This window comes from Triticum aestivum, chromosome 4D (assembly GCF_018294505.1).
Source record: "Triticum aestivum cultivar Chinese Spring chromosome 4D, IWGSC CS RefSeq v2.1, whole genome shotgun sequence".
In the NCBI taxonomy this organism is placed as follows: Eukaryota; Viridiplantae; Streptophyta; class Magnoliopsida; order Poales; family Poaceae; genus Triticum; species Triticum aestivum.
Genome location: NC_057805.1, coordinates 382,286,486 through 382,309,188, shown reverse-complemented (window position 1 = coordinate 382,309,188; position 22,703 = coordinate 382,286,486). Strand labels below are relative to the sequence as shown.

Sequence of the window (22,703 nt, the reverse complement as noted above, 5' to 3'; positions counted from 1 at the left end):
CGAGCACGAGGCTTGGAGTGCACTTACACTCCCACACAAGCCGTACTACAGAACTACAGGTCGAGTTCCCTGCTGAAACATGCGATTTAATGCCATTATTATGTGGCAGCAACGTGAACGGCTGGTTGGGATACATATGGTCCATCCGAAAAGACATGCCAAAAAGTAGGTAAACGCGCCATGATAGTAAGGCAGTGACCCATAAATTTGAAAGTGTTCATGCAGTTGCTGGCACGCAAGGAATTCCAATAAATCACATCGCTTACTTTCTCGCTGGTCCTGTTCGTCGTCCCCGGGCTGGTTCTGATCCCTGTCGGTGGCAGATAGAATTGATGCTACCTGATGAGGACCTGGGAGCAGAAACCTAAGCCCGGGAATGGGGCAGCCCACCTGACCACACCAACATGGCGTCGGCTTCCAGTATGTACATGCTAAGTGTCGAGCCATGACACCTCCCTGTCCACGAATACAATGTATAACCTCCCGATGGTCACTGTCAGCTTGGTTGCTCTGCGCCAATAAGCAGAACAAAAACAATGCGCAGAGCCAGGGTGAAAACAGCAATAAACAATGTAAAAGATTTGAAGGTAGATGTCCTTGCAATCGAAGCATAGTGCCAGGTACTACCAACCTCGTGTTGCACATTTGGTGTAAAGTGGGCAAAGCTTCCCTTCCCCTGCTTAGAATGATGAGAAAACCATACACTTCTTAGGCGCAAATGATGACAATGTCACGCGTCAAACTTATACGGTGATGTGGAGAGCAGTCGCTTTCCATAAAAGGTTATGGCTTGTCAGGATTCAGATTGAACAGAAACTCTGAAGGTGGGGATGAACTCAGAATCTGGATCTTTGAATGGGTCTCCGAAGGGCAGTCCAACAAACTAGCTGAGAGTGGAACAAAACCGTGTTCGTCTGAAAATACATCGTAAATTTTTTACATGTACTGCGTTTGGCAATAGTGGGAGTACACATTTTGGATCCTGCCTAACCGATCTTAAAACCCCTAAAACTTATAGAAGCAATCTCTTCAAGTTAACTTAATGTGGGTCCATGGTACCGCCAGCCGCCAGCCGCCAACTAGTGCCTAGATGTTGCCAGGTGAACACATAAATAACCTCCGGGAAGTTCAATTATAAACCGGCTGCTTGATTTGCTATCTAGGACTCATTGCTTTCTCTTCGCCTGCCTGCAGAGGGTTGGTAGAAGGTTTGAGAAACAATGAGCCCTGTGAAGTATCTACCTCGACGAAGAATTAGACCATTACCGTTTTGGCCAGCAAACTGGCTTTCTGATCATCAAAACCAAGGGAAGCCAGAACCTTATGACCAGCTGACTCTTTATCTGACCATATCGCCAGGAACAAATGATTGGCCGTTACCTCTCCGTCCTCACCTGAAGTCAGAATTCAACTCATTAAACAAAACAAATAAGGAATAAACATATGATATTTCACATGGGCAGGTAGAAAACAACAAAGAAATGCATCACACTTCCATTCACGCTGAAACGCGTTTACAGATCAGGAACAGTGCTACCCGGTCACCAAACATACAAGGGAATCAGCAATCAGGGTTCAGGGGCACAAAGTTAAGAATAGTGCATAGTCACTTAACAAGCGCTAGATAAAACCAACAGGACTCTAAGCATAGCGCACTTAAGAAGGGAGTGGCCATAAATATCTAGACCCCATTGAACTAAATGATCATATTCATATATGTTAGACCCAAACATGTAGCAACAAACCGATTCAGAAATGGAAATACTACTAATACTAGCATTCGAAACTGTAATAGCTAGTCATTTTGTGCAAGAGTTTTGATGCAATTTTAGACTAGCACTGTAGTTGATACCTACCAAACTTTACAATACCAAACGTACACGACTTCAATTCCAGGTCCTTCTCAGACACGCAGATCATAAGTGACATGTCTGGAGAGGTACATAATCTTAACGAAAGAAGGACCTCCAACCCCTTCAATTCTCACAAGACTTAACAAAATATAATCTTTACCTGCCCCACAGTCCTGCATGTATGAACTATGAAGATGTCATCTCATGAATGCCGAGCTGGAGTTGTCAAGCTAAGAAGTTCATGGTGGTCTTAAGGACTCCTGGATGCTAATTCTAAATATAGGATTATCAATGCAGGAGCAATCCCATCAGAGCACTTTTTATATAACTTTGTTGCAGACAGAGTTGCTAGCACGCCCAGTGTGCTTTTAAACTCAACTTATTAGAGGAAACTGGTACTAACATGGTCCTGTTCAAATCATTTTTTGTGAAATGATATCAAATGGACAAATGCGGTAGATCTAGGCTTCATGCAAAATATAAGCAGCTCTAAACCCTATATAAACAATACCTGACGTAAAAGATATGCTGAAACAGCTTTGTCAATCCAGTGGACGAACGATGTTGGTAAGTCCTTTATCAAGTCGGAAACGAAGCGATTTTACAAAAGGAAGGAATTAAGTACTCCCTCCTACATTGACATGTCTCAAAGGTAACCTTGACCATGAGTTTTTATGAAAATATATTTCCTCAAAATCAAGCATGCATTAGGAAAGTATATTTCATGATGGACCTAGTTCTATTAATTTGGTGTTGCAGATGTTGGTAAAACCTTAAAATGTTTGACTAGAATGGAATCTAAAATGGGTATGTATTGTGACATGGAGGGAGTAGGCTTTACAGCATATCCAATGCATTTGCAGGTTATTACAACAAATGAGTAACACATGCCTTAGTCTGATGCTCGAATGTATGGTCCTATGCTTGGTGAAAACTGGCATGTTTTCAGTTATTTAGTGAATGTGTCCTTGGCTGCTTGCTTTATACTGACATTGAATTAACAAGTTGTGTCAAAGTCCAGTCAAAACTTGTCCACTTCGGTTTGCTCAATTTTGTAAAGAATACTAACATGCTAATGTGAATCATAGTTGCCGGATTCGCTACAAAAGCCACTGAACCCCGATTCTGACAGATTTATCTAGAACGGGGTTCAAATTTGCTCAGATCGGTAGCGAATCGGTGCCGGATTCGCCGAACTCAAAACAAACCCAAAAAATGAAATCGTTGGCTAACCTGGTGCGGGCATGTGTGCAGCAGCACAACACTTGTTCTAGCGGCCAGTGGCTACGGAACTGCGGCGCTCGGCGCAGACATAGTAGGTGGGCAGCAGCTACTCGACCCGGCGCATGCATGTAGCTGGTGCACAACGGCGACGGCCAATATGTGGTGGCCGGCATGACGACAATGAAGATGTCGGATCCGATGAGTCGCCTCCGTGCAGCAGCACCTTCTGCATCGCCTCCATCGCAGGCAAGGCGATGTGTCCTACGTGGTACTCGCTGCAGCTTCTGCACGGGGGCCCTGGTGCATGCAGAGTAGTCCACCAGTTCGCGGTCTGGAATTAGGAAGGCCTGAAATTTGAAGACAATGGGGTGGAGTTGGGGGCGCGGCTTTCTGGAGAAAACGATGAATCTGGTCGGATGAGACTAAGCACTCCGTCATGTGGCCCCAAAGTGAAATTTTTGGTGGGAAGTTTCCCTCCATTCGTCTCTAATCAGATTTTGGTATTTGTTATGTCACTGATTCAGGTGCTCATTAAGAACTTATATACGCACAAAGGGTCAACAACGCATTAGTAGTATTTTTTATATGTGCATTTTTGTGGTTTTTAACTATTCAACTCATTATGTCTTGATGCATGTAGCCATGTAATCAAGCTGCTAAGCTGGTTGCAAACAGTCCAGTGGTTGATTATGAACTAAACATTATTCTATTAGTGACTTTATTGTTTCATGCCCTTTGGCACTCGTATCTTTTTTATATATTTAGCCTATACTAAGTTCAGAATCCGAGTCATCGCAGCCATCGGATTCATGAATCGGAGTCATTGAATTCACGTAACGGTCACCCGATTCACGAACCGGAGATGTATACCCCCTATCAAACTCGATTCATAGGCACTAGTGAATTGTGAATCCTGAACCCGAATCGTGAAGAGCGAACTGCAAATCCGGCAACTATGATGTGAATAGAATTTTAGCAACTTATTGGCAACAAACCAAATGAATGCAAATTCTTGTCAATAAGACCAAATATATTCAACCAAATTTTGGCCATGGCATATGCTCTCTCCATTTGGGACCTATGAGGAACATAAAGTGGGCATAGGCTGCTTTTAGGACTTCAAGAGGCACAAAAAATATTACTAAACCCACAATAGACTTACGGCAACATGGTCATGCACACATGTTGTCCTCGGATTTGTCATGCAGATCGAATGGTCCAACCATAAAAATCCTATTCATCGCATACTCCATAATGTATAGTTATGGGTTCTCAGGGTCGCTGTAAGAAAATAACCTCACTTTTCAAACATCTGAGAGAAGCGTAATTGATTGGTAATATGACCTATAGAGAAATACAGATACCAAACCGATATCTAGATATTAGCTCATCGAGGCAGGAGCCCAGTGTCAAGACAATTTCGATCCTCATCAGTATGTTCTCCCCCACAAAAGCTTGAAATCATTGTCACATATCAACAATTTCAGAGACTCCCAGAAATGAAATCAAAGACACTGCACACTGCAGCATTTATGTTCATCATTTAAACCCAGTTCGTGCTCTTATGTTACAGATGCAGGTCAGCAGGTGCGCATAGCCTAATGGTCTGATAGACATTCATCAGGGAAATGAAGTAAATTATATAGATGATAGAGAGATAACACATCTGAGGAAAAACAATTGTGTTGTATGCACTTCTATTTTGGACAGAGCGTTGGTAGGAATGGCTCTACAAATGTAAACCAACACTATACAAGAAGGCTAAATTCGAGGAAATTGCAGTGGAACAGAACAAATGAAATATGTCCTACATGAATCATCGTTTTCACAATAGAGTGACCTAATAGTATATACCTAGTTTAGAGTGATTTACTGTGGTAACCATAAGCCTATATGGTAACACATTTTACTTGTTTTGTACTTGAAGTAGTAGCATGCATGCAATGATCGATTTGTTAAAAGCATGACTACGGTACCTGTTACAATTTAAGTATAGGCTATCCAGATTGCAGGAGATGGTAACATATAGTCATCGTATAGAAACACATTACTATGTAAAACGTTGCAGAAGTAAAGTACTCTCTCCGTAAAGAAATATAAGAGCGTTTAGATCACTGATCTAATATTTCTTTACAGAGGGAGTAGTAAACATAGTATTCTACATTCCTCCTCTATGCCTAGGTAAGCGTATTCTTTGTGTTAAACCCAAGACGAAATCATTAAACATATATGCAATGTGAATATATGATATTAGACATCTTTATTAATCTTCAGTAGACTAGCAATTATGGAAAATAATACGCCAACACTACTTGTTCTGCAAACAAGAAAAGATATACTCATTACTTAAGCCCCATAACAGTAAGAACAAGCATGAGGCGCAATCAGATACTGTTTACTAGAGAGTACAGAGAAGAATTCGAGTACCTTTTCAGCACAAATGAGTAATGAACAATAATGGAAGCATATTTTGAAGGAATAACCTGATTTTAGTTTCTCGTTTACAGCCCAATCAAGGGCACGCTGTGCAGATTCTGTCAATGGTGGATGCATAGGACTGAAGTAAAACATTTCTGACTTCCCAAGTATTGTTGCTGCCGCGTCACGCACAGTGAGCAATGTGATTCCATTAGCACGCATAAGTTTTGCCGCATCACTAGTTCCTGAAAGCAACAAATTTGTAGTTTAGTCCATCAAAATAGGCATAGCAATGTAGAAAACTGATAAACAGCAAATATTAGCTCAACGTTTGGCAATATCATGGTAAATTATGGTATCAGGAATCTTTAGATGTCCACTAAAACAGCAATTGTGCATCTAGCATGTGTAGTGCGTCGCTTATAAGGCGACCTAAGGCGAGCACCAACCACCCTGATACCTAAGCGACGCCTAAGCGCCTAAAGCGGGCATAATTGCAAGGCGCTGCCAGGGCGACTTGCTGCCTAAGCGCCCAAGGCTAAGCGCCTAAAGCCGGCAAAATTGCAAGACGCTGCCAGGGCTACTTGCCGCCTAAGCATGCAAGGAGGGACGCCTTATAAATAATGGTGTAGTGTACACGATCCTTTTTATATGTTTCTTTTAAACTGCGAAAAAGTATTCTTAGTTTCTTTTAAGCCAAATCTCATCGATCAGTCATAGATACTCTTAGTTTCTTACTTCTTCCGTCCGGAACTAGTTGACGCTCAAACGGATGTATCTAGACACATTTCAGTGCTACTAGGTACATCCGTTTGATGGTCAACTAATTCCGGAGGGAGGGAGTACAAGATAAACAAGAAATCATTAGCTCAGACTTACTTCCAGTATCTTTCTGAGAAGGAATCTCCAAAATCTTCAAAGTTCTAACGCCTCAATTATTCTTTATAATATTTTTCTTTTTGGAGAAAATCTATCATTCCTCATTCTCTTCCAATTCATCATATCCCATTTGCAACCACAGTTCACAACTACTTTGCCACACTTAAGTTACTTATACAAACAACAAGCATAGCAAATAAGCATATGTTGGGGCAGAAATGTAAGATCCAACGTGGTTGTGCCTCACCTTCAACGAGTATGCCCATAAGCAGCCCCTCGGTGCCTGTGGTTGGGTACCTCATCTTCCGTGCCTCCAATTCCGCCATTGCAAATGATCGCACCGCCCTCGATGACCACCTGTGTGCAGTGAATCCCCATGTCAGCTCCGTGTATAGACACAAGATGGCGACATGTCGAGGGGATTATAGCTTACCTGATTTTCTTCTCCCCGCTAGCTAGCTCCGGAATCCTGGGGAAAAAAACTCCCAAATCAAGCTCGTCACAGGATCCGACCGGAAGTACAATAGTCAAATCGCGCAAAAGTAGTTATACTATGTGCAAAATTCCAAATGTTTCAAGATGTAGGAGAAAACAGCTCAAGTTCAGAAATGTTTATCGGGAACAAATTGTTGAGTGGTCGCAGTATTATTGATCATCCTTACATAGTAGGGAGCTGAGCGACGACGGCGACGCGACGGCCCCGACAGCGGAAGGTGAGGGTTTGGCCCCCCGCGGCAGCGGCCCGGAGCGAGGCGGGCAATACAGGGGTCGCCAGGAAGGAGACGGAAGGGGAGGGAGCGGTGTGGTGACGGGGGCATGAGAGGAAGGAGAGAAATGTGGCGGCGACCTGGGCGGCGGTCGCCATGGCGGGCGGGCGAAGGTTTTCGGGTTTCTGGGGGTAGGGGAAGAGATAGAGCGAGAGGATAGTTTTCTTTAGGGGGTACAGCGAGAAGAGGAGTTAAATACAGTATCAGCCCTTGTATTTGCCACTGAAGCTCACTTAAATCTTCCTACTTGCAAAACGCAAACTTTGCACACTGTACTCGGATGGTTGACTCGGATTAATCCTAAATCAGCTGAGGCGAGTGAAAAAATGCGGACAGCCACGTAGGCAGACCCGAACGGTCGGAGATTTTGCATTTAGACCCTCTCGTGATTTCTATAAGCATAGCGACCGGCGAGGAAGATCGGTTGACGGAGATGACGAGTCTAGGGGCTAGGAGGGTCCTCGACTCCATCGCTGCAGGGGTCGGCTCTCAGATCGCCGCCAACGGCCCAAATCCGCCGCCAGGAAGGCGAGTCGCCACGCAATACAGCACGTGATCGTGATCCTCCCTTTTTTGTCATGCTGCAAAGTAGTGCTTTTTAAAACGGATTTGTTGCTAGCATTGGTGTAGGTCACCAATGCAGGTGGTTTCGTATGATTTGGCTAGGGTTTGTGAAGTTATACCGATGATTTAATTATGATATTTTTTAATGAATTAGCTGAGAACATGGATTTGTTCACATGCATGATTCTTCATGGAGAGATTTTTCATGGGAACATGAGTGGACAAAGTGGCATTTGGATAGTAAAACTGTTTGGTTTGATTTTTTAAGACTCGGACATGGTCTGCGGAAGTAACCAACGACATTATCAAAGAAATCGATTATGAAGCTGCTGACGGAGTGAGGTTGTGTTGGTGCAATATCTTGCCCCCTTGGATTTTGGAGATTGTTGTCATAAACAATAAGGGACTGATTTATTTGCTAGTGCACGCATAGAGAAATAGTTCCTGATGTATCGAGAAGAATGCTACATTCTAACGAGAAATTTGAAGAACTTCACCAACAATGTTTGCCTTGCAGAGAAGAGAGAGTTACCTTTCGATAAGAGACAACACCGATAAGATAGTGTGAAGAAGTTGACCCCTTAAATATTGCTGACGCAAAGCAATTTTCATTCGATGTGTTCAAAGAAGAATGATTGTAGTCGAGAAATTTAAAGGCGAAGCAAAGACATAGTATTCGTTTTGTTGATCTTCTTTCTCTTATTTGAGCCATAGGACCACCGTACTATTAAGTGGGGTATAGGTAATCGAGGCTTAGGGTTGTTGTGATGCTTAGCCGGATCCTATGAAAGATTGAGAGAAATCTCTTTGTGCTCCGAAGATTTACTTGCCTATCGGAGATGTTGTTCTTCCGGACTGCAAGAGATATCTTTCAGACCGAAGAGTCAGCTTTATTTGTTCCTCGAATAAATTTGCATGCGCTCAAAATCCGACCGTTCGAAACGTGTTGGTTGGCCATTGGCTAGACCGCGTGTCCTGAATAGTCATTTCCCATCAGAGAAGGCTGCAGCTATAGATAGTCACCTCGCTCCAATGTTTTTTGTTGGCTGCTTCGCTTGAAATTCTGAGAAGATTGATTGAGCACCCCTCTCAAGAGATTTGAATTTAAGATCCACTGAGAGAAAATCAAGAGCCAAAAACATAGAAAGTGGTTGAGCATCACAGTAGATCTGAGTTGAGAGTAATTGTGGTTTGCGTAGCAAGTCTGTCGAAGGTTTGGAGATCGCTGATAAGTATCCACTCCGAGTGAAATCAACCGAAGTTTGATCAGCTTCTCATTGAAGGACAATAGGATGAAGAGAGGTTAGCTCATGTGTTCAATCACAATTAAGTCCCTCCAGCCAGACGTAACTCTTTTGCAAAAGAGTGAACTGGTCTACCAAATCATTTGTCGCCTTCGAGCATCATTGGTCCACTCTACTCTACTGCATTACTTTCAGTGGTTTATCTTCAGTGCTCTATGTTTTGATGGATATATCTGGTCATTTATCTGTTTCTATGTAGTATTCGTGGCATGGCTATACTATTAAGTGTATTTCAATTTGTCGTGCTTAAAGTTGTGTGCTTGTATGCTCGTCTATTGATCCTTTGGTGTTACTTTGTTATTTAGCTGAGTTGTGCTATGATGAACATCTCTCAGTAACATGACAGTATATATACCTTGTTCAGTTTTCGTTCGTACATATTCACTCATGTTGCTTGAGCTGCTTTTCTTACTATTGTAATTGTGAAAGTTCTTGGTTACTAGACTGATTATCATCGCTCTCGGTGAAAGTCTTGCTTAGTCACTCTTGTTTGGCTCATCTTTCCTTCGAATAGCTCTGTCCATTCGTCTTCAGTACACCAATTCTAGTTATACTTCTGTTGCTTTGTCTTAAGGGATTTGACGTTTCAAAAGATTTTTTAAATCTCCTATTCACCCCCTCTGGATGATATACTCTCGATCCTATAGATTGCTAGAAGATGGAGAGCTTGGTGTTGTTAGGTGCATTTGGTAGGATCAAGACATTGCAGCCATGGTTGATAGTGTAAAAGTCTAGCAATCAGTTTCTATTGTTTTGCTTGTGAGAGAAGTTTAGTCAACGGGTCTGCCATATTCAGATCCGTATGTATTTTGCAAATTTCTATGTCAACAATGCTCTGCATGGAGCTACTCTAGCTAATTGCTCCCACTTTCAATATGTATCCAGATTGAGACTTAGAGTCATCTGGATCAGTGTCAAAACTTGCATCGACGTAACCCTTTATGACGAACCTTTTGCCACCTCCATAATCAAGAAACATATCCTTATTCCGCTAAGGATAATTTTGACCGATGTCCAGTGATCTACTCCTAGATCACTATTGTACTCCCTTGCCAAACTCAGTGTAGGGTATACAATAGATCTGGTACATAGCATGGCATACTTTATAGAACCTATGGCTGAGGCATAGGGAATGACTTTCATTCCCTTTCTATCTTCTGTTGTGGTCGGGCTTTGAGTCTAACTCAATTCCACACCTTGTAACACAAGCAAGAACTCTTTCTTTGACTGTTCCATTTTGAACTACTTCAAAAAACTTGTCAAGGTATGTACTCATTGAAAAAACTTATCAAGCGTCTTGATCTATCTCTATAGATCTTGATGCTCAATATGTAAGTAGCTTCACCGAGGTCTTTTTTTGAAAAACTCCTTTCAAACACTCCTTTATGCTTTCCAGAAAATTCTACATCATTTCTGATCGACAATATGTCATTCACATATACTTATCAGAAAGGTTGTAGTGCTCCCACTCACTTTCTTGTAAATACATGCTTCACCGCAAGTCTGTATAAAACTATATGCTTTGATCAACTTATCAAAGCGTATATTCCAACTCCGAGATGCTTGCACCAGTCCATAGATGGATCGCTGGAGCTTTACACACTTTGTTAGCATCTTTAGGATTGACAACACCTTCTGGTTGCATCACATACAACTCTTCTTTAAGAAATCCATTAAGGAATGCAGGTTTGACATCCATTTGCCACCATTAAAATGCGGCAATTGCTAACATGATTCGGACAGACTTTTAAGCATCGATATAAGTGATAAAATCTCATCGTATTCAACACCTTGAATTTGTCGAAAACATTTTGCGACAATTCGAGCTTTGGAGAGTAACACTACTATCAACGTCCGTCTTCCTCTTGAAAATCCATTTATTCTCTATTGCTTGCCGATCATCGGGCAAGTCAATCAAAGTCCATACTTTGTTCTCATACATGGATCCCATCTCAGATTTCATGACCTCAAGCCATTTCGCGGACTCTGGGCTCATCATCGCTTCCTCATAGTTCGTAGGTTCGTCATGGTCAACTAACATGACCTCTAGAATAGGATTACCGTACCACTCTGGTGCGGATCTTACTCCGGTTGACCTATGATGTTCGGTAGTAACTTGATCTGAAGTTTCATGATCACTATCATTAACTTCCTCACTAATTGGTGTAGGAATCACTGGAACTGATTTCTATGATGAACTACTTTCCAATTCGGGAGCCGGTACAATTACCTCATCAAGTTCTACTTTCCTCCCACTCACTTCTTTCGAGAGAAACTCCTTCTCTAGAAAGGATCCATTCTTAGCAACGAATGTCTTGCCTTCGGATCTGTGATAGAAGGTGCACCCAACAGTCTCCTTTGGGTATCCTATGAAGACACATTTCTCCGATTTGAGTTCGAGCTTATCAGGTTGAAGCTTTTTCACATAAGCATCGCAACCCCAAACTTTAAGAAACGACAACTTAGGTTTCTTGCCAAACCACAGTTCATATGGTGTCATCTCAACGGATTTAGATGGTGCCCTATTTAACGTGAAAGCAGCTGTCTCTAATGCATAACCCCAAAACGATAGTGGTAAATCGATAAGAGACATCATAGATCGCACCATATCTAGTAAAGTACGATTACGACGTTCGGACACACCATTACGCTGTGGTGTTCCGGGTGGCGTGAGTTGCGAAACTATTCCACATTGTTTCAAATGAAGACCAAACTCGTAACTCAAATATTCTCCTCCACGATCAGATCGTAGAAACTTTATTTTCTTGTTACGATGATTTTCCACTTCACTCTGAAATTCTTTGAACTTTTCAAATGTTTCAGACTTATGTTTCATCAAGAAGATATACCCATATCTGCTCAAATCATCTGTGAAGGTCAGAAAATAACGATACCTGCCGCGAGCCTCAACACTCATCGGATTGCATACATCAGTATGTATTATTTCCAATAAGTCAGTTGCTCGCTCCATTGTTTTGGAGAACGGAGTCTTAGTCATCTTACCCATGAGGCATGGTTCGCAAGCATCAAGTGATACATAATCAAGTGATTCCAAAATCCCATCAGCATGGAGTTTCTTCATGCGCTTTACACCAATATGACCTAAACGGCAGTGCCACAAATAAGGTGCACTATCATTATTAACTTTGCATCTTTTGGCTTCAATATTATGAATATGTGTATCACTACGATCGAGGTCCAACAAACCATTTTCATTGGGTGTATGACCATAGAAGGTTTTATTCATGTAAACAGAACAACAATTATTCTCTAACTTAAATGAATAACCGTATTGCAATAAACATGATCAAATCATATTCATGCTCAACGCAAACACCAAATAACACTTATTTAGGTTCAACACTAATCCCGAAGGTACAGGGAGTGTGCGATGGTGATCATATCAATCTTGGAACCACTTCCAACACACATCGTCACTTCACCCTTAACTAGTCTCTGTTCATTCTGCAACTCCTGTTTCGAGTTACTAATCTTAGCAACTGAACCAATATAAAATGCCGAGGGGTTGCTATAAACACTAGTAAAGTACACATCAATAACATGTATATCCAATATATCTTTGTTCACTTTGCCATCCTTCTTATCCGCCAAGTATCTAGGGCAGTTCCACTTCCAGTGACCATTTCCTTTGCAGTAGAAGCACTTAGTTTCAGGCTTGGGTCTAGCTTTGGGCTTCTTCACGGGAGCAGCAACTTGCTTGCCGTTCTTTTTGAAGTTCCCCTTCTTCCCTTTGCCCTTTTCTTGAAACTAGTGGTCTTGTCAATCATCAATACTTGATGCTTTTCTTGATTTCCACCTTCGTCGATTTCAGCATCACGAAGAGCTTGGGAATCGTTTCCGTTATCCCTTGCATATTATAGTTCATCACGAAGTTCTAGTAACTTGGTGATAGTGACTAGAGAACTCTGTCAATCACTATCTAATCTGGAAGATTAACTCCCACTTGATTCAAGCAATTGTATTACCCAGACAATCTGAGCACATGCTCACTGGTTGAGCTATTCTCCTCCATCTTGTAGGCAAAGTACTTGTCAAAGGTCTCATACCTTTCGACATGGGCATGAGTCTGAAATACTAATTTCAACTCTTGGAACATCTCATATACTCCGTAGCGTTTCAAAAACGTCTTTGAAGCCCCGATTCTAAGCCGTAAAGCATGGTGCACTAAACTATCAAGTAGTCATTATATCGAGCTTGCCAAACGTTCATAACGTCTACATTTGCTCCTGCAATCGGTCTGTCACCTAGTGGTGCATCAAGGACATAATTCTTCTGTGCAGCAATGAGGATAATCCTCATATCACGGATCCAATCCGCATCATTGCTACTAACATCTTTCAACTTAGTTTTCTCTAGGAACATATCAAAAAATAAAACAGGGGAGCTAAACGCGAGCTATTGATCTACAACATAGATATGCTAATACTACCAGGACTAAGTTCATGATAAATTAAAGTTCAATTAATCAAATTACTTAAGAACTCCCACTTAGATAGACATCCCTCTAATCATCTAAGTGATCACGTGATCCATATCAACTAAACCATGTCCGATCATCACGTGAGATGGAGTAGTTTTCAATGGTGAACATCACTATGTTGATCATATCTACTATATGATTCACGCTCGACCTTTCGGTCTCAGTGTTCCGAGGCCATATCTGCATATGCTAGGCTCGTCAAGTTTAACCCGGGTATTCTGCGTGTGCAAAACTGGCTTGCACCCGTTGTATAAGAACGTTGAGCTTATCACACCCGATCATCACGTGGTGTCTCGGCATGACGAACTTTGGCAACGGTGCATACTCAGGGAGAACACTTGTACCTTGAAATTTTAGTGAGAGATCATCTTATAATGCTACTGTGACGCCCCCGATTTGACCGTACACTAATCATGCACGCAAACGTGTACGATCAAAATCAGGAACTCACGGGAAGATATCACAACACAACTCTAAAACATAAATAAGTCATACAAGCATCATAATACAAGCCAGGGGCCTCGAGGGCTCGAATACAAGTGCTCGATCATAGACGAGTCAGCGGAAGCAACAATATCTGTGTACAGACATAAGTTAAACAAGTTTGCCTTAAGAAGGCTAGCACAAACTGGAATACAGATCGAAATAGGCGCAGGCCTCTTGCCTGGGATCCTCCTAAACTACTCCTGGTCGTCGTCAGCGGCCTGCGCGTAGTAGTAGGCACCTCCGGTGTAGTAGGAGTCGTCGTCGACGGTGGCGTCAAGCTCCTGGGCTCCAGCATCTGGTTGCGACAACCAGGTAGAATGGAAAGGGGGAAAAGATGGAGAAAAGCAACCGTGAGTACTCATCCAAAGTACTCGCAAGCAAGGATCTACACTACATATGCATGGGTATCTGTGTAAAGGGGCAATATCGGTGGACTGAACTGCAGAATGCCAGAATAAGAGGGGGATAGCTAGTCCTGTCAAAGACTACGCTTCTGGCAGCCTCCATCTTGCAGCATGTAGAAGAGAGTAGATGGTAAGTTCACCAAGTATCATCGCATAGCATAATCCTACCCGACGATCCTCTCCTCGTCGACCTGTGAGAGAGCGATCACCGGGTTGTATCTGGCACTTGGAAGGGTGTGTTTTATTAAGTATCTGGTTCTAGTTGTCATAAGGTCAAGGTACAACTCCGGGTCGTCCTTTTACCGAGGGACACGGCTATTCGAATAGATAAACTTCCCTGTAGGGGTGCACCACATAGTCCAACACGCTCGATCCCATTTGGCCGGACACACTTTCCTGGGTCATGCCCGGCCTCGGAAGATCAACACGTTGCAGCCCTACCTAGGCACAACAGAGAGGTCAGCATGCCGGTCTAAATCCTATGGCGCAGGGGTCTGGGCCCATCGCCCATTGCACACCTGCACGTTGCGAACGCGGCCGGAAGCAGACCTAGAAACCTCCATTACAAAGGAAGTCACGTTACGCGGTCCAATCTGGCGCGCGCCGCTCAGTCGCTGACGTCACAAAGGCTTCGGCTGATACCACGACGTCGAGTGCCCATAACTGTTCCCGCGTAGTTGGTTAGTGCGTATAGGCTAGTGGCCAGACTCAGATCAAATACCAACATCTCGTTAAGCGTGTTAATTGAAGTATCCGCGAACGCCGACCAGGGCCAGGCCCACCTCTCTCCTAGGTGGTCTCAACCTGCCCTGTCGCTCCGCCACAAAGTAATAGTCGGGGGCCGTCAGGAACCCAGTCCCACCTCTGCCGGGATGGAGCCACCTGCCCCTTCAGCCCCCATCTCCGAACAGTATCATAAGTAATGTAACAGTATAAAGTAGATAGCATATGCCCGTGATCACCTCCCAAAGTGATCACGGCCCAGTAGTATAGCATGGCAGACGGACAAGAGTGTAGGGTCACTGATGAATACTAGCATCCTATACTAAGCAGTAGGATAGCAGGTAAGGGTAACAACTGTAGCAACAATGACAGGCTATGCAGCAGGATAGGATTAACCGAAAGCAGTAACATGCTACACTACTCTAATGCAAGCAGTATAGAGAAGAATAGGCGATATCTGGTGATCAAGGGGGGGGGCTTGCCTGGAAGCTCAGCCGAGAAAGAGGGGTCGTCAACACCGTAGTCGTACTGGGTAGCAGCGGCGTCGGTCTCGGTGTCTAGCGAGTGAAGAGGGGGAAGAAACAATAAATATAAAAGCAAAAATATGCATGACGATGCATGACATGACGATGAACGGTGCCAGGTGTGCCCTAACGCGGTAGGAGTTGATACCGGCGAAGGGGGAAAACATCCGGGAAAGTATTCCCGGTGTTTCGCGTTTTCGGACAGATGAATCGGAGGGGGAAAGTTGCGAGTTCGATAGGTTAGGGATGTGTGGTGGACGAACGGGCTGCGTATCCGGATTCGTCTCGTCGTTCTGAGCAACTTTCATGTACAAAGTATTTCGATCCGAGTTACGGTTTATTTTATTTTAATTTTTAAAGTTTTAAATCATTTTTAGAATTTATTTAATTAATTTAGTTCAACATTATCCAGAATAGTGCATGCTGACATCATCATGACGTCAGCAGTCAACAGAGGTGTTGACTGGGTCGCTGATGTGTGGGTCCCGCATGTCGGTACAATAATCTATTAATCAGTTTAATTAGTTAATTAGGTAACTAATGTTTTGGTTTAATTAAACAAGATTAATTAAGTTAATTAATTACTTAATTAGTTAACATTTTTATTTACTTATTATTATTCCTTTTTTTATTTCGTTCTGGGGCTGTGGGCCCTTCGTGCCATAGGCCCAATGGCCTATAGTGGGTCGGGCGACGGGCACTGGTGGTAACGGGCGCGCCCGACTAGGGGCGAGCCCGAGCGTTGCTTCGGGCAAGGCCATCGGCACGGCCGTCAGCGCCCATGATGCCTGCCAGGGGAAGCGGCGGAGGGGTGGAACTGGAGCGGGAGGTCGGTGCAGATGGCCGCGGTGGCCGGCAGGGTTGTCCCTGGCGGTCTCGAGTAGAGACGGCGAGCGGGGCAACGTGCGCGCGCGAGGAGCAGCAGCGGACGACTGGAAGCGGGGCGGAAGCGAGCGGCGGGTAAAGCGGGGCGCAGCGGGACGGCGTGGGGCGGTGGTGGTCGCGAGCGGGCGACGTGGGGAGCGGGGCGGCGCGCTGGCTGTGGCCGGAATGGGCGCGTGGCGGGCGAGCAGCGCAGGGGAGGCGCGGTGGCGCGGCAATGGACCAGCCAAACAGGGTGCGCGCGGGAGCAATGGGGCGCCGGCGCGGTGAGCAGGGGAGCGGAGGGAGGCGGGGCCTCACCGAGGTTTGTGGGGCACGGGGCAAAGGGGCTCGAGGAGGAAGATGGGGACGACGGCGACGTGGAGGAGGCAGTCCGGCGAGGTGGCGGTCCGGCGAGTCGGCGGCGCGGGCTCGTCGAGGCCGTTCGGGGAGGAGGACGAGGACGGCCGAGCGACGGGGAGACGAGTGGCTGCGGCGTCGCCGTCGAGCGGCGGGGGTGCGTTGGGCTCGGGCGTGGGTTCGCTCCCCCGATCCCGATCTGGGCCGGGGAGGGGGGAGAGAGACGTGGGGGAGTGGGTGGGGGTTGTGCGGTAACGGCTAGGGTTTGACCGAGGGGTGGGGGTTATGGGGGAGTGGGGGTGGCCGGCCTGGGCCTGGCCTGGCTAGTAGCTGGGCCGGTTGGCCCAGTGGGGGGTCGGTTTTATTTTATTTTTTTGTTTTGTATTTCTTTTTGTTTTATTTATTTCTTTGTTTTCCCACTTCTATTTTTCAAAAATGTTTAGCACCTAATTGATTTTAATAAAATATGGGAGCTAGCTCATAAATGGAAGTGCATTAGATCCTAGCACCAAAAACTAGTTTGGGTGAAATACTATTTTACATTAGATTTAGATTAATTAAAAGGTTATTAAATAATGTATTCAGCCACTGTTTGAGATTGTTTAAATGACTTATCATATTTCAATAATGTTGTTTACAATTTTATCCTAGCCTCTAATTTATCTACTATTTATTGAACATTTTAGTTTAAGTTTGAAAACTTTTGTTGTTTGCCTTTAATTAAATTTTGAATTTGAATCGTTTTTTTGAACTAACCCAAGATTAACTACAGTGATAGAGGTGACGTGGCATCATTAGCAGGGAATTACTGTAGTCTAATTATCCGGGCGTCACAGCTACCGTCAATCAAAGTAGAATATGATGCATAAATGATAAACATCACATGCAATCAATATAAGTGATATGATATGGCCATCATCATCTTGTGCCTTTGGTCTCCATCTCCAAAGCACCGTCATGATCACCATTGTCACCGGCGCGACACCTTGATCTCCATCGTAGCATCGTTGTCGTCTCGCCAACTATTGCTTCTACGACTATCGCTACCGCTTAGTGATAAAGTAAGCAATTATAGGGCGATTGCATTGCATACGATAAAGCGACAACCATATGGATCCTGCCAGTTGCCGATAACTCAATTACAAAACATGATCATCTCATACAATAAAATATAGCATCATGCCTTGACCATATCACATCACAACATGCCCTGCAAAAACAACTTAGACGTCCTCTACTTTGTTGTTGCAAGTTTTACGTGGCTGATACGGGCTGAGCAAGAACCGTTCTTACCTACGCATCAAAACCACAACGATAGTTCGTCAAGTTAGTGCAGTTTTAACCTTCACAAGGACCGAGCGTAGCCACACTCGATTCAACTAAAGTTGGCGAAACTGACACCCGCCAGCCACCTGTGTGCGAAGCACGTCGGTAGAACCAGTCTCGCGTAAGCGAACGCGTAATGTTGGTCCGGGCCGCTTCATCCAACAATACCGCTGAATCAAAGTGTGACATGCTGGTAAGCAGTATGACTTGTATCGCCCACAACTCACTTGTGTTCTACTCGTGCATATAACATCTACGCATAAACCTGGCTCGGATGCCACTGTTGGGGAACGTAGTAATTTTAAAAAAATCCTACGCACACGCAAGATCATGGTGATGCATAGCAACGAGAGGGAAGAGTGTTGTCCACGTACCCTCGTAGACCGTAAGTGGAAGCGTTATGACAACGCGGTTGATGTAGTCGTACGTCTTCACGATCCGACCGATCCAAGTACCGAATGCACGTCACCTCCTAGTTCAGCACACGTTCAGCTCGGTGACGTCCCACGAACTCCGATCCAGCAGAGCTTTGCGGGAGAGTTCCGTCAGCATGACGGCGTGATGACGGTGATGATGTTGCTACCGACGCAGGGCTTTGCCTAAGCACCACTACGATATGACTGAGGTGGATTATGGTGGAGGGGGGCACCGCAGACGGCTAAAAGATCAATGATCAACTTGTGTGTGTATGGGGTGCCCCCTGGCCACGTATATAAATGATGGAGGGAGGAGGCCGGCCCTCATAGGGCGCACCCAAGTGTGGAGTCCTACTAGGACTCCCTAGTCTTAGTAGGATTACACCTCCCACATGGAATAGGAAAAAGGGCAGGGAGAAGGAGAAGGAAGGAAGGGGGCGCCCCCCTCCCTAGTCCAATTCAGACCAGTCCATGGGGAGGGGTGTGGCCACCATTTGAGGCCTTTCTCTCCTTTCCCGTATGGCCCATTAAGGCCCAATACGAATTCCCGTAACTCTCCGGTACTCCGAAAAATACCCGAATCACTCAGAACCTTTCCGATGTCTGAATATAGTCGTCCAATATATCAATCTTTACGTATCGACTATTTCGAGACTCCTCGTCATGTCCCCGATCTCATCCGGGACTCAGAACTACCTTCGGTACATCAAATCACACAACTTATAATACAAATCATCGCAGAACGTTAAGCGTGCGGACCCTACGGGTTCGAGAACTATGTAGACATGACCGAGACACATCTCCGGTCAATAACCAATAGCGGAACCTGGATGCTCATATTGGCTCCCACATATTCTACGAAGATCTTTATCGGTCAAACCGCATAACAACATACATTGTTCCCTTTGTCATCGGTATGTTACTTGCCCGAGATTCGATCGTCGGTATCTCAATACCTAGCTCAGTCTCGTTACCGGCAAGTCTCTTTACTCGTTCCGTAATGCATCATCCCGCAACTAACTCATTAGTCACATTGCTTGCAAGGCTTATAGTGATGTGCATTACCGAGAGGGCCCAGAGATACCTCTCCGACAATCGGAGTGACAAATCCTAATCTTGATCTATGCCAACTCAACAAGTACCATCGGAGACACCTGTAGAGCACCTTTATAATCACCCAGTTACGTTGTGACGTTTGGTAGCACACAAAGTGTTACTCCAGTATTCGGGAGTTGCATAATCTCATAGTCATAGGAACATGTATAAGTCATGAAGAAAGCAATAGCAATATACTAAATGATCAAATGCTAAGCTAACGGAATGGGTGAAGTCAATCACATCATTCTCCAATGATGTGATCCCATTAATCAAATGACAACTCATGTCTATGGCTAGGAAACATAACCATCTTTGATTCAACGAGCTAGTCAAGTAGAGGCATACTAGTGACACTCTTTTTGTCTATGTATTCACACAGGTACTAAGTTTCCGGTTAATACAATTCTAGCATGAATAATAAACATTTATTATGATATAAGGAAATATAAATAACAACTTTATTATTGCCTCTAGGGCATATTTCCTTCAGAGGGTGCATTAGTTGGTTACCTCAAATGTTGGGTGGATGTTTTGCTAGGCTACTTGATAAAGTAATTGATGTTGTCTTCTATTTGTGCCACTATGACCTTTCTGTGTATTGTATAAAACACTCTTTTTTATAAGAGTGTTTTGTAAAATGCGACAGAAATGTCATGTCGGTGACGTTTCTCGATTTTTGTTGCATTGTACAAAAAGATAGAGTCTTCATGTCATTAGCTGGTATAATCACGCCAGCTATTGACTCAAAATTGCTTGTTCAATGATGTTAGCAAAACAATGGTATGATTATTGCAAGTTAGCTCGCTTTACTTAACTAATATTGTAATATATTTAAGTTTTGTTTATTTTACAATATTTTTAGCAAGCTTTACTCTTGGTCCGACCAATATCTGTGGACAAGGGGAAGGGTGGAACCAATGGTGTGACAATGATAACAATGAAACCAACAAAGCATACACAATCGCATAAGTTCAAATGTACCAATGTGATGATCATGATATATAGTTATTTGTATGTGGGCCTACCCAGTTCAATGTATATATCCCATCAAATTCTATATATGTGTATCTCTACCATTGTGGTGATGGTACATCGTTATTCGGTTTGATTTCGTACGTTAGCTGGTTTCACGTTAATTATGTAGAGTATCATTCTTTGGATGAAAGTATCATGCTAATTATGGAAAGTACCATCGAGGGTTGGAGGGAAGGATCATGTTAACTATGGAGAGTATCATTCTTTGTACGAAAGGATCACATTACTTATGGAGAGTATCAATCTTTCAATCGGAAGAATATATACTTGTAGAAAATACTCCCTCAATTACTTATACAAGGCCACTATGGAATATACGTTTTGCATCAATACAAGGCCACCAACAGTAATCGAGGAAAGAATTAATGATATTTTCTAGCGACCTGTTTAATACTTGCATGCATGTTGTCATAATAACACTAGCTACTTTCTCCACTCAGTTTTCTTGCATGCATGTTGCATATTAATGATCCCAGTAAACGAAAAGAAAAGTTTGACTTGTAAACTATGCATTAAATTTTACCTTGGTACCTGTAATTTGAGTTTGTGGCCTTGTATATAAAAATGGAGGGAGTATCATTCTTTCAACAGAAGGATCACGTTATTTATGGAAAGTACGACCAAGTGTTAAATGAAAGGATCACTAGAAAATACATATCTGTTGCAACGCTCGATGGTTGTGAAGCTAGGGTTGCACTTCTAGCAGTAGTCTACTGGAATGCTAGCAGTGCGGCCATTTACTGCCACTGAAAATTTACATAACCGACTGACCAGTAGATAAGAGAAGGTCAGTGATAAGTCTCTTCTACGAGCCCTTTTGTTAACTAGCACTGATCGGCCGGTCGATCGGTGATGAACCATATCATAGATGAAGTCATTACTAACCCGGAGGCACTGACGGGTCACTCGCATGTCAGTGATGATACCATTTGGCTGGTTAGTGCTGTTTGGATATGTAGTAGTGATCTACACCAAGTCTCATAATAAATTTTGGAGACCATGAAAATGTACCTTCGAATTATGATTTAAGCATGGTCATAAAGGGAATGGCCAATACAAATAAATATTGCATAATGGCATAGCAATATTTTTGTAGGAGTGAGCTTTGTGTATATCATAGAGGTTATGATAATACCGGAGAATCATAGGGTCAAAGGAGTAGAAGTTTCCTTTGTGAAGGACATAAAATAAATTAGGGTTTTAATATTATGGCATTAGGGTTTAAAGATAAACTCTAAGAAATTACTTGGGATCAAAATGGTCTTTGAGAAAGGTTCATGGTTCCCGTGAGAGAGCTTGCCAATTTACGAAAGTCATTGCCAAATATCCAAAGAAAACCCAACAAAGGCAAATGCACTCATCAAAAATAAAAGCCGGGAGGCATATTCACATGTCAAATTTCATCAAGTGATGTTTGGTTTGTGACATGAGCCACCACCACGGAACATGCCTCGCCTACAAAAGTAGCAGGCGCAGAGGGCAAGACATGTAGCGACGTGAACTGGCCCTAGACCAAGGGGAGAAGCAGCCATAGAGCTTTGCCCTCCTTCGTCTGTGAAGAGAGCATCAGACTCAAACCTAGGAGGTGGCATAGGAGGGGTCGACGCCACATCCATCCTAAGTGAGAGCATACCCAAAGCAGTATTTGCTCGCTCCCAGCCCGCAGAATCCATCATTGCATGGATTTAGCGACATCACGCAGGGGCTGAACCACCTCCTTCAACTGAAAGTAAGTCAATCATTGCAACTCAGAGCATAGAAGCTCAACATGCGTGGTAAATACAACATGGAGCACCACATCATCTGAGGTAGTTGAGCCAGCAGTACCAAAAACGACAAACACCCAGGAATAACGACAGACCCCTTTGAGGGAAGTGTGCCTTCTATTAGGGCTTGATGAGAAGTTGAAACCTGACAATACTCGACGCGCTAGGCGGGCCAATTTTGGTGCTTCACGGTT

General features: G+C 43.8%; 1 protein-coding gene across 1 annotated transcript; it reads right to left on the bottom strand.

The window, feature by feature from the left end:
* Positions 1-825: 825 nt before the first annotated feature.
* On the bottom strand, positions 826-7,326 carry LOC123098065 (ATP-dependent Clp protease ATP-binding subunit CLPT1, chloroplastic). Its single transcript, XM_044519941.1, has 6 exons — positions 7,037-7,326; positions 6,808-6,843; positions 6,622-6,731; positions 5,561-5,740; positions 1,267-1,394; positions 826-1,188 (listed from the first exon to the last, which is right to left on the bottom strand). Exons 1-6 carry the CDS (start codon positions 7,237-7,239, stop codon positions 1,156-1,158), a joined length of 690 nt encoding a protein of 229 aa, XP_044375876.1. The 5' UTR covers positions 7,240-7,326; the 3' UTR covers positions 826-1,155.
* Positions 7,327-22,703: the final 15,377 nt, after the last annotated feature.

Coding starts and splice junctions, on each gene's coding strand:
- LOC123098065 (XM_044519941.1), bottom strand. CDS start 7,239: ATGGCGACCGCCGCCCAGGTCGCCGCCACATTTCTCTCCTTCCTCTCA. Junction 6,844..7,036: donor GTCGCTCAGCTCCCTACTAT/GTAAGGATGATC, acceptor TTTTTTCCCCAG/GATTCCGGAGCTAGCTAGCG. Junction 1,189..1,266: donor CCAGTTTGCTGGCCAAAACG/GTAATGGTCTAA, acceptor AACCCTCTGCAG/GCAGGCGAAGAGAAAGCAAT.